This window comes from Brassica napus, chromosome A1 (assembly GCF_020379485.1).
Source record: "Brassica napus cultivar Da-Ae chromosome A1, Da-Ae, whole genome shotgun sequence".
Classification (NCBI taxonomy): Eukaryota; Viridiplantae; Streptophyta; class Magnoliopsida; order Brassicales; family Brassicaceae; genus Brassica; species Brassica napus.
Window position 1 is genome coordinate 652,873 of NC_063434.1, and position 11,649 is coordinate 664,521.

The following is an 11,649-nucleotide window of genomic DNA, read 5'->3' on the forward strand; positions in this document are numbered from 1 at the left end:
TTGTACATGTAGACTTTCTTTTCGGTCTACAATTTAAAAAGGTTACTTTTTGTAATTGACCAGAATTCATCCAAGATTTGACTTTCAGAACTAGACTTCATATGCAGTCTACATGTTTGAATTTTTTTGAAAGAGGTTAGTTTTGCAATTGACCAAGTTTGACTTCAAATCAGTAGATTGAAATGAACGTCTACGGGTGTGTAGACTTCTTGTGAAGTCTACTCTCAAATCCGACGGGTTGGTTTTGCATTTGACCAAAATAAAAAAGTAGACTTTATACGCAGTCTACATTTTTTTTTTAAGATAAGAAGACTGCATATGAAGTCTACAATTTAATAAATTTTTGATTGCTTTTTAAACTTTTTGGTCAAACACAAAACTAACCTATTCCACGAAGTCAAAGTTTTGGTCAAATGCAAAACTGACCTTTTATAGACTTCGGTGGCAGTCTACATTCTGTAGAGTTCCGTTGAAGTCTATTTTGAAAAGTCAAAAGTTCGGTCAAATGAAAAACTAACCTCTTTTAGGTAGACGTCTTAGTAAGTCTACCGAAAGTTTTATTTTTGTTGTCAAAGGTAAAGACGGAGACTACTGGGGAAGTCTGCGTTAGAAAAAAAATTTGTCTGGTCAATTGCAAAACTAACCCGTGCGTTGACAAATAGACTGCATCGTAAGTCTCCACGGAGGCGTAGACATACAAAACAGTCTACCGTCGCGACACAGATCTGAAAAAAGAACGAAAACCATGTAAATAGTTACATTTTTCATGTGTAAAGCTCGTTTCCAACCTTTTCAACCGTCCAAACTCCAAATATGAGCAAAAAGAAGCATCTTTAACGATTCACTAATGAAGAAACTCGAAAATATGAAGTTTGTGATTATGAAAATGATAGTTATGAGAGTTTTTTAGATGGAAATGTAGAGGAAATGAGAGGAAATGAAGTTTTTTGGGTTAGAATGAGAAAAAAAGTGGTTGAAAATTGAATTCTAGAGCTTTAGAGCTCAAAAATGGTGGTTCATGGTGGTTGGAAAAATTGATGATGATGGCATTTTTGTAAATAAGAAGAAATGGTTAGGGTGTATTTGGTTTTTTGTTAATTTCGAAATTAATAAAAAAAATAAATAAAAATGGCAATTTTGTGAATAATTCAAAAACATAAGGATAGTATAGAAATTTTATTGATGAATAGTATGAACAAAAAAAAAGGGGTTGGTTTTGGATTTGACTTGAAAATATGGGTTGGTTTTGAAAAACACCCATATCCATATGCTATTGTCATTTAAAAATGTTAAGCATTTCTCATTATTTATATTTTTTTGTTTCAGTTTTCTGTATCTCTTATTGAGCTAATGGGTAGATTAGGATGTAAACATTAGCTCAACAGGAAAGACACAAAACTGAAAAAAAAACGAATGAATAATGATTAATATTCTCTTTGTTCCTAAAAGATCCATGTTATAGTTTTTTCACATTTATTAAGAACATATATAAAATTGTATTTTTCAATACATTGTTTTTCTTAATTAACTATTTCCAATAACTTTTAACCAATGACATTTTATTAAACACAATTGTATTTTTTGAAAAATACAATTTTTTATTAATTAATGTATTGAAAATGTAAAAAATATATCTTTTTGAAATATTTTGTTTTCTAAAACATAGATCTTTTAGGAACGGAGGGAGTACAAACTAATTGAAAATATAAACATCTTTAAATGATAAATTAAATTTGTTACAGATGAACAACCAATGTGACTTTTGTAATTTGATGCTTGTTTAAGTCATTTAAGTTTAATCAGTAGTAGGTTGGGCTTGATTTACTACAACAGTTGGTTTTGTCATTTAAGTTTGATTAATTTAAAGAAGTTTTTAGTGGATGTTCTTACAAGAGGAAACATTACATTTTGAGGTGGTCAAAATAAATTTCTCGCGCGGGAGAATAGACGGTGTTTGTAATTGTAACCGAAGAAAAATTACATAATGCCAGCTCCAACAGGACTATAGACAAATCGATATCAAACCAAATTTTAATAATATACTGCTATGTGTTTGATTACAATTAATAAGTTACTCTTTGCTTAAAATAGAGAAAGACCAACTATATTGATGACCCGAAAATAAAATTTAGTAAACCGATTTATAAGAAAAAGTAAATAATAAAAAAAGTTGAATGATTCAAACTTGATACGTAAAACATGCTAACAATAATACTACATGAAGAGAACGCACCTTATCTTCGTGAGATCATTAATGTATTGATCGGATAACGAAAAAAAAACTGCATAGGTAAAATGAGTAGGAAAGTGGTGGTTGTGGCCGTCACTGCTGCAACGGTTGCAGCGGCTGTAATAATAGGTCGGTGGATGCGTAGGAAGGAGCGGCGGCGGAAACAGACGCAGCGCATTTTGAGGAAATTTGCTAGAGAATGTGCTACGCCGGTTTCGAAGCTGTGGACGGTGGCGGAAGCCATGGTCGCCGATATGGCCGCCTCTCTCGCAGCCACCACCGCCGCCGAGAGTCGCGGTTCCCTCAACATGCTCGTTTCGTTCGCCGGTTCTCTCCCTTCAGGGTAAGAAGAATCTCTGTTTTAGACTGAGAGTATTAGATGGTAACGTGTTTTAACTTGTAGTGATGAGAAGGGGTTACATTATGGAGCAAACTTGCGAGGCAAGGAACTTCTATTGTTACGTGGAACTTTAGGAGGTAACGAAGAGCCTATTTCCGATATACATAAGCAGGAGATTTCGATCCCTAAGGATGTTTTAAATGGTTCTTTCAAGGTATACAATATATCTAGATGGTTCCTTGGATTACACGCTAGGTTACTTGAAAGTTGAAACTGAAGTTATTTTTTTGTTTTAGGAGTTGTGCGATTTCATATCCTTGGAGCAAGTTAAATTCCGTGGGATGAATCCTGGCGAAGAAACTGAAGACGTTAAGAATCTAGGGTTTACGTTAACACGCTATGTCGAGGAGATTAGATCAGGTTCAATCTCGGCTATACATAGAAAGAGTTTAGCAGATGGTGATGATGACAAGGTTTTGAAGGAGTTTGTGAATGATATGAATGAATCATTGGATAGACACGGTCTGAAAATTCGGATGAACATGGCGCTGGTAAGCCGGTCTAAAGATGTATAACTATTTTTCGATGATGTAATGAGCATATTGGTTTTGAGATCAGGTGGATGACACAATAGGAATATTAGCTGGAGGAAGGTACTATCACAAGGATACTGTGGCTGCGGTTACTTTAGGTATGGGAACCAACGCTGCTTACATCGAACAAGCTCAAGAGGTTTTGAGATGGAAATCAACGATACCAAACGAGCAACAAGAGATTGTAAGTTAAGATACTTTCATCACACATTGATAACCATCAAGTGATTGTGCATGGTACGATTGTATAGGTTATTAGCACCGAGTGGGGAGATTTCAGATCTTGTCATCTTCCTCTAACTGAATTTGATGCTGCTCTTGATGCGGAAAGCTTGAATCCAGGAAGCCACGTAAGAACACTTATTGGTTAAACAAAGTCATGTTTTGTGTGTTTTGAGAATATTTTTGGTTATGCTTCTTCAAGGTATTTGAGAAGATGGTGTCTGGAGGATACTTAGGGGACATAGTGAGAAGAGTTTTGCTAAGAATGTCTGAAGAATCTGCTCTATTTGGAGATATACTGCCTCCAAAGCTCAAAACTCCTTACATTTTAGGGTACCTACTATACTTTCTAAGACTCTTATACAAAACTATAGATTATAACAATCATTGTGACATAATGCAAGATTTTCCTAACGTGTTTAGGTCGCCGGATATGGCTGCCATGCATCAAGATATATCTGAAGACCGAGACATCGTAAACAAAAAGCTCAAGGAAGTTTTCGGGGTAAGTATCATAAGACTTGCTTGTATTTGAAGTCATTTTATTTAAAACGTATTGGCTTTTATGTTTAACAAAGTTCTTTTTGCAATTTGTAAGCGCAAACTCTAAATAAAAAACTGAAGGGAAGATGTTACAATGTGTAAACAATGTTGATTGATATCAAGAAAAAAGATTGTGCTGAAAACAAGCAAACCTTGAATATTTTTTGTATGAACTACCCGCATATGTATATAACATGCAGATCATGGACTCAACTCTTGCGGCGAGAGAAGTGGTGGTTGAAGTGTGCGATGTAGTAGCGGAAAGAGCGGCTCGTGTGGCAGGAGCAGGAATAGTTGGGATGATAAAGAAGCTGGGAAGGTTGGAGAAGAAGATGAGCATTGTAATAGTTGAAGGAGGACTTTATGATCATTACAGGGTATTTAGAAACTATCTTCATAGCAGTGTTTGGGAAATGCTTGGCGACGAGTTATCAGATCATGTCGTCATCGAACATTCTCACGGTGGATCTGGTGCCGGAGCCCTTTTCTTTGCCGCTTGCGGTAACGTCAAAATCTAGATGTGAAACAAAAAATGACAATCAGAGCGAATATCATTATTTATTTAAATTCTATTTTAATGTTAGCTTCTAAATATTATTTTTCGATCTGTTGCATCACTTGCAAGAAACTAAATGCTATTTAAATAGTTAGTTTCACATTTCTTCTTTAGTATTTCTACTTGTCCACTTGCACTATATTAAAAGTCTACTATCAATCATTAATTTATATAATTATTATTCTTTTCTATTCATAAAATGTGTCAGTTACACACTTTTCACACATATGAAAAAATGATTAAAATACACTAATGTTTTATTTAACTACGTCTATATTTGAGATATATAAATTTATTTATTAGATCAATAAATAAGTATAAATTGCACTAAAATTATAAAACAACACTATTTTTGTAACAAGAAAAAATGGTAAAGTGACTTTTTAAAGGAATGTAAGGAGTAATAAACTGTTTTCTCTAGAACTTAGATTTTTTGGATATAGAAACATTAAATAAACTTTCGGTAATAAAACCATTACTAGACTAAGTGAGATTCCACATATTGATCAATGATCAGAGTTAAAAAACATATGATCTTGGGCGCTTTGATGATGCTAGAGCCCACTCTGTTGTAACAAAAGTAATAATATGTAACTGCAAGTATAATGGTGAGATGAAACAGCCCACATAACACAAAGCCCATTGGGCTTTTCAAGTAATGTTTGTCTTAGGGTCAGCCCTTGACTCTACACTTGAGTCTCACTGTTCCTTTCACAACACTTCCAGAGAGAGAGAGAGAGATCAGGAGAATGGCGACGGCGATTATACGCTCAGCTCTTTCCCGAGCAGCGATCACCGCAGCTCCGAAGACATCCCTTGCCCCCAAGCGAAGATTCTCATCTTCTGCCGGCCTTGACGATGCTTGTAAGCTCCGGGTTTCTTAGATTCGTCTCGATTTCACTTAATCCAGACGATTTGGTAGATTCCCCTGTTCTGACTCTTACATAAGATTCAAAAAGTTTGAAACTTTCTTAGACTCTGTGAATCAATCAGTTTCTCTGTTCAACAAATCTTCGATTTTTTTTATTTTTGTAAAACCAAAGTCTTGATTTTTTTGTTGTTGTTGTTTAACAGATGAATCTGGAAAGTGGGGGAGCATAACATACTTGGGCATTTTCAGTTGCACTCTTATAAGCTAACAACACTTGTATTGGAGCTCTTTTGATGGCTTTATCTCATTTCACATTCTGTTTTCTTTGTTTACAGACGTATCCTTATATGCACATCCGTAACAAGGAGTTTCCTTGGGGTATGTAACTTTTTTGTTTATATTGGGTTTTAGATGTGACAAAGAATGTTTTTTTTTTTTCCGTAAGTCTTGGTTCTTAAGTTACTCTGTTCTGTTTTACTGTTCTTAGGTCCAGACGGTCTGTTTGAGGTGAAGCACAACGAAGGGCACTGAGATGTTGCGTCTTTGCAATAGTCTCGTCTTAGTTCACTTGTTAGGACTTAATATGCTTTATCGGATTTGTTTTATAACTTTTGTCAGATATTTGCTATTCTAATCTCCTTTCATGTGCTGGAATATAAGAATATGCTACTTTGTTTTGTGTCATCATTAAAGACTCTGATTCAATCTCAGTAAACAAGATATTGATGCAGAACTAGTGATAAGTGTATACTGAGGAAGAAATTTTTAGATCAGTAAATCTTGAGGAACACTATTTTACATAGTGGACTTGATATGTTCTTGATCCATGTGGGTCAAGTCTGTGTCAGTAATTTTGTAAATTTTAACTCTCTATCCGACTGTTTTGAAGTGTCATCCTCTGCTTCCTTTATATCAGAATGTGATTTGCTTTGCTGGTTTGCTAGATTCACTCTTGCTTTCATCAGTATTTTTGCTCATCACTCTTGTCTTGGGTATTATTTGACTAATTAGTAGATTCCACCAGCTCTTTTTTTTTCTCACTGTTGATGTAATTCTTCTCTGTAGCTTCTTCATACTGGTCCCTGTAGTTTTTTCAAATTTATTTTGAAAAACGACTATACAAATTTTGGACCATTTACTCGTGTGATCTATCTATCACAAGAATTAGGCCGTGTAACTCATTTATTACATAGATTTTTTAAAAAAAAACTTATACACCATAGCCAGTAAAATACTGGACCAGACCGGATCGCACTGCAAGTTTCAGCTCGTATTGACGCTTCTAAGCAACGACTCTTCGTCAAGCCGTAATGGTCCCCATGAAAGTGCCCTTACAATGACCTATTTGCTCCACTCACGCAAATGTCTAGTTTTTTTTTTCATTTATTTAAAATTCAGCTTTAAAATGTATTTTACATCATTATTTTATCCGATTAGATCAAGGATCAAGGAGATATCGGAGATTAAAGAAAATATTACGATGAATAACATTTCTGACCCGTTACACTGATTTTTTTAAGGATCAACTGCATAAAAGTACAACCTAAACCAAATTATAAATATAAACCAATTGCTTCAGTCTAACCAAATTACGTATACAGTATACTCATATTTTATTAAAGTTGTAAGGATTTTTCATCTTACAGTGATATAGTACTCATGCAGGTTTTATTTTCTCCGTCCAATATAAACTTTGAACTAATTTAAGAACCCTTCATGGAGCTTCTTTCAAATTCCAACCCATGTAAGTTTATAACAGTAGACAGACCGATCTAATATTGTCACATTGTTGGACATTTTTCAATATGAGTTGAGCCATGCTGTGATGGTATAGTTGTAAAAATGTCATGGAGGCTATACCATTAGTTCCAAGTTTTATCATGTTGTGTTCATATATTTAATTAACCACAGGTGTGTCCACTAATAATGTAAACTTGGGAATGAATCAACGAATTGGTGCATATACATATTAACCGACAAGATATATATATATCCTTCAACAAAGAAACAAAGAAAAAAAAAATATATGTGTAGGGTATTGATAAAAAAGAAAGCATTGTTTATTAATATACATAAAACCAATATGAATATAAACATTTGAGATGTTGACAAAAGAAGACACATTTGGGATGTGTTTGCTATTTTCCAAATTAAAGACCAAAATCTATATATATTTTTTTTTTGAACTTTCCAAAATCTATATTGGACCATTGGAATCTCCTCCATTTATTTCCTGTACGTAAGATTTGTCTTCAACTCTTTCAAAATAATTATTCTCTGCATTATTTAAATCAGTTTTGTCTAGACTACAAATATATAAATATATGCTTAAATGAACTTCTATGCTGCAAAATTTTTTTTGGTAAAATTCTATGCTGCAAAATTTTAACTTTATCCTGTGAAATACTGGATTCAAAACTGGATATATATATATATATATAGTACGTATCAGAGTGATCAACTCTGCCTAACTTTTAGGTCACGACGAAATATGGTTGACCATTCATCCATATTATTTGAAGTAATGAAATAATCTATTCACGATCTCATATACGATCTCATAATATTACTTCTATCGCACGTGGAAGCATTAACCATCTCATATATTATGATGAACAAAGGTATGTATCGTACAAGAACAATAAATTAGGTATGGAGCAATGGACGTCAAAATAGATCATTGAAACAGAGAAAGTGATTATGGATATGTCCAAAGTGCATCCACGTGATTGTACCTTGTCAACTGTGTGCTTTAACGATTTTATCTCCAATGGCTAAATCTCTAACCTTTTTATTGCATCCATAGTTCCAAGGAAGTGATGCAACAAAGAAGAGATTAAAAACAGTTAAACAAACGGTAAGAAACAGAAACAAAAAGAGATGGGAATGGCCATTGTATTTTATGCTTTGGAACTCTCATTTTTTCCTTCTCTGTCTCTTCTTTCGAGTCTTTTCATTTTGTCACTTTGCTTTTAATGGGTTTAACGATCGTGCGACAGTGTGCAATCAATCTTCTACAAAGTATAAACATATCATGTCGGCGGTACACATACTAGCAAAATTGATTTAACAAAGACATACTCAGAATGTTATATAATACAATTGTAAGGTGGAAGTTTTCTGTCTCTTCTTTCGAGTCTTTTCATTAGTTGGTATTAGGGCATCTCCAACAATGACATCAAATTTGGTGTTGAAATCACACCAAATTTGGTGTTTTGGTGTTAATTTTTTTTGTCACCTCCAACAATAACACTAAATCTTACACCAAAAGTAATATTATATATTATTTGTTATTTTCAGTTTAAAACTTTTATATTTTTATTATTTGTAATTGATAAATAATAATTTTGTTACATCTAGATTATATTTATATTTTATTATTTGTAAGTGATAAATAATAATAGTTATTTACTAATTTATGGGATGGATATTAAAACCTTATCAATCACTTTTAGTTAATTAACAACTAATCATTTTTTGCATCTCATAGCATTGATGGAAGTGCTCTAAGGGACTCATTTTGTAGATATCATATTAAATATTTGGAGCGGCGTTGAAGATTAGTTAAATCGGGAGCACTGTACAGTGGCAGGCGTATACTGACTCTGATTGACACAACATGGGTCTCCACCCAATTCCAAATATGTTTACTTATTATTTAACTATTGAGTAGCACTATTACTTAGTAATAAATGAAATGAAAACAAACAAACAAAAATGAAGTAAAGTCATTCAAAGGAAAAACAGTAGAGAGATTCAAGACTGTTTGCTTTGCTTGATTTGTGAAATGGGTAAACCCCACAGACAATAGCACACATCTTCTCCTTTTGTTTTGTCAATTCCCTTCTTCTTTCCACATGATCAATCCCATCATCTCACACTCTTTAATTTTCTCTATGCCTAATAGTGTTTGTCCCAATCTCATATTAACTTCTACATGTTAATGTGTATATATTCCAGATGTTAAATCTGACTAAAACGAAAAAACATGCTATAACTTATGGCCTACAAATATAAATTGATCATTGACTTAAAAGTAGACATAATACCTATCATCGTTTTGTAATATGTAGATGCTGATTAATCGTTTAATATGTCTCAACCTATGAACTATTCATATCATAGTACATTTATCACAATGTATCCATTAGTTTTCTTCCACTGCTCAATTAGTCAAGATATCTTATTTAGTTTTTTGGTTTCAGATTTTCTTTGAATATTTCATTCAGGAAAATACAAGGATGTCATTTGGAGTAAATAAATTACCAGCGGTCACTAAATAAATTACCAGCGGTCACTAAATAATTTAATCCTTTGCACTACTGAAACAAGTACTAGGACGCAGAAAATCCACCAGTGGTCACTAAATAGATTAATCTCTTTTTTGAGAAAATAAATTAATCTTTTTAATAAAAAAGTACAACCCAAATCCAATGTGATGACATAGTCGTTAAAACGGCGACGTTTGACGACAGCAAAACGACTGATTATTTGTCCATCATCTATGGAACTTGTTTCCAACCATAAAGCTCATATGAACATGGATAATGTTATACATTTACATAGATGCATACGTACGTGTGTGATGTAACTTTCATCCACAAAATTGGTATTTGTCAGAATCGTCTTGAAAATAGGTTTCCGTGCGTTCTGTTTACGATACGTGTTCTTCTAATCATATTTCCTTTATTTTAAAAAGATTTTACTTTTACGATTTGTAAAATCAAAACCCATTATCTATAATAACAAAAACAAATCAATTTGATAACACAAGTTTTATTTATCTCTGTTGTTTGTTAACTACAGTATAATAATAAACAACATCAGAATCAAAATAACGCAGAATTTTTAGAAACTCTGGAGATTACAACTAAAGCATATATATGTACACAGATATTTTAGAAATTGAACCCAAAAGCGAAGAAATAAAATTATCGATCAAAAGTAAGAAATCTCTTTAAGGGTTATAGATAGAGTTACCGCATTTGCATTTCCAGCTCATTGGTTTATAATTAGTACTGTCGTCTCCTCTGGTGTAATCAAGATTGATAATCTCAGAGGAAGGAGAGTGATGGAGCTTTGTTTGAGGATTAGTAGGAACTTGTATTGCTTCACAGTGTCCACACGCACGACATCTCACTCTCTCACATCTTGGTGGACTTGATCCTATTAAACCTCTCATCAGCATATTCTGGTCTTGATCACCTCCCTGGCCAAAATTAGTGACATTTTCAAAACCAATTTAATTAGAAAAAAAAAACAGAGGAGGTTGGAAAACTGTACAGTAGTGGTTTCATACGAGCTTGGTTCGGGTCTGCCTGAAAATGTCATAAGAAGTAAAAGAAGAATAAGATTTTGGAAATTTTGGTCTGAAAATATGGAAATGTGACGTTGACCCATTTACCATTAGCCATTAGACTGAAATAGGTCGAAATAAGAATCAGCAAAATCAGTAGACAACTTGACATTTTCCTGCACGACGCCATTTTCAAACACAAGGTCGGTTTGCAGTTACTGGAGAAACAATCGGACTTTCTCTCTCTTCTCTCTCACTGCGTCTTGATGCGTAGAAGAAGATTTTTGTAAGTAGGGAAACAAAAGGAGAGTGATTATACTTTGAAGGGGAAATAAATTTTTCCTAAACTATACTACACGCACGGACATATACGCATGTAAGCGTTGTATATGACTTGACATGATATATAATATGTTAATATATGAATATTATTTATACTCTTTTGTATCATCACAACGTCAAAGATATGTATAGAGAATATTTAAAGACGAAAAATACAAATATACCGGAATCCCCATATTTTATATAAACTGTTTAAATTATGATGTGTAGTAACGGGAGTCAGATTCTATTAACATATTATACAAAAATAAGGTGAAAAGGAGAAATTACGTAGGTATAAAAGAGCAGGGTGAATAATTTATTTTGACGTATAGAGAACAGTTGGATGTCAAATAATTAAACAAATAAAATACTAGAATACATGAGAAAGCTAAATTAAAATTTTGAAACGATAAAATAGATTAAGTTAAATTAGTGTATAAAAGAGACCATTATGAATCTAAAAGAAAACAAGAAAATAAAAAGATAAAGGTCAAAAGACAAGGTTGCTCAAAGAAAATAAAAAGGTCAAAAGACAAGAAATTTAAAGGAAATTTGTTATTTTCTTTGTAATCTTAAAATAAATATTCAGGGATTTTAATAAAAACTGACATTCCTCCACAGCTGTTTAGATTTAGTAGTTTTTTTAATTACTAGAGTACTTTATATATTATATT

At 33.0% G+C, this 11,649-nt stretch overlaps 2 protein-coding genes across 4 annotated transcripts; one reads left to right on the forward strand and one right to left on the reverse strand.

Annotated features, from left to right (window-relative positions):
• Positions 1 to 2,161: 2,161 nt before the first annotated feature.
• On the forward strand, positions 2,162 to 6,039 carry LOC106373402 (probable hexokinase-like 2 protein). 3 transcript variants are annotated; one of them, XM_048777924.1, is made up of 11 exons: positions 2,162 to 2,573; positions 2,634 to 2,784; positions 2,867 to 3,121; positions 3,189 to 3,347; positions 3,415 to 3,513; positions 3,588 to 3,718; positions 3,809 to 3,890; positions 4,129 to 5,402; positions 5,559 to 5,603; positions 5,691 to 5,733; positions 5,843 to 6,039. In XM_048777924.1, exons 1-8 carry the CDS (start codon positions 2,296 to 2,298, stop codon positions 4,444 to 4,446), a joined length of 1,473 nt encoding a protein of 490 aa, XP_048633881.1. In that variant the 5' UTR covers positions 2,162 to 2,295; the 3' UTR covers positions 4,447 to 5,402; positions 5,559 to 5,603; positions 5,691 to 5,733; positions 5,843 to 6,039. The 3 variants fall into 3 exon arrangements, with proteins under 3 accessions (XP_048633881.1, XP_048633876.1, XP_013669033.2); XM_048777919.1 differs by having other exon boundaries at positions 4,129 to 5,348; XM_013813579.3 differs by having other exon boundaries at positions 5,559 to 5,733.
• Positions 6,040 to 7,780: 1,741 nt separating this feature from the next.
• LOC106373417 (EPIDERMAL PATTERNING FACTOR-like protein 2) lies at positions 7,781 to 10,903 on the reverse strand. Its single transcript, XM_013813594.3, has 3 exons — positions 10,760 to 10,903; positions 10,639 to 10,673; positions 7,781 to 10,564 (listed from the first exon to the last, which is right to left on the reverse strand). Exons 1-3 carry the CDS (start codon positions 10,839 to 10,841, stop codon positions 10,313 to 10,315), a joined length of 369 nt encoding a protein of 122 aa, XP_013669048.1. The 5' UTR covers positions 10,842 to 10,903; the 3' UTR covers positions 7,781 to 10,312.
• Positions 10,904 to 11,649: the final 746 nt, after the last annotated feature.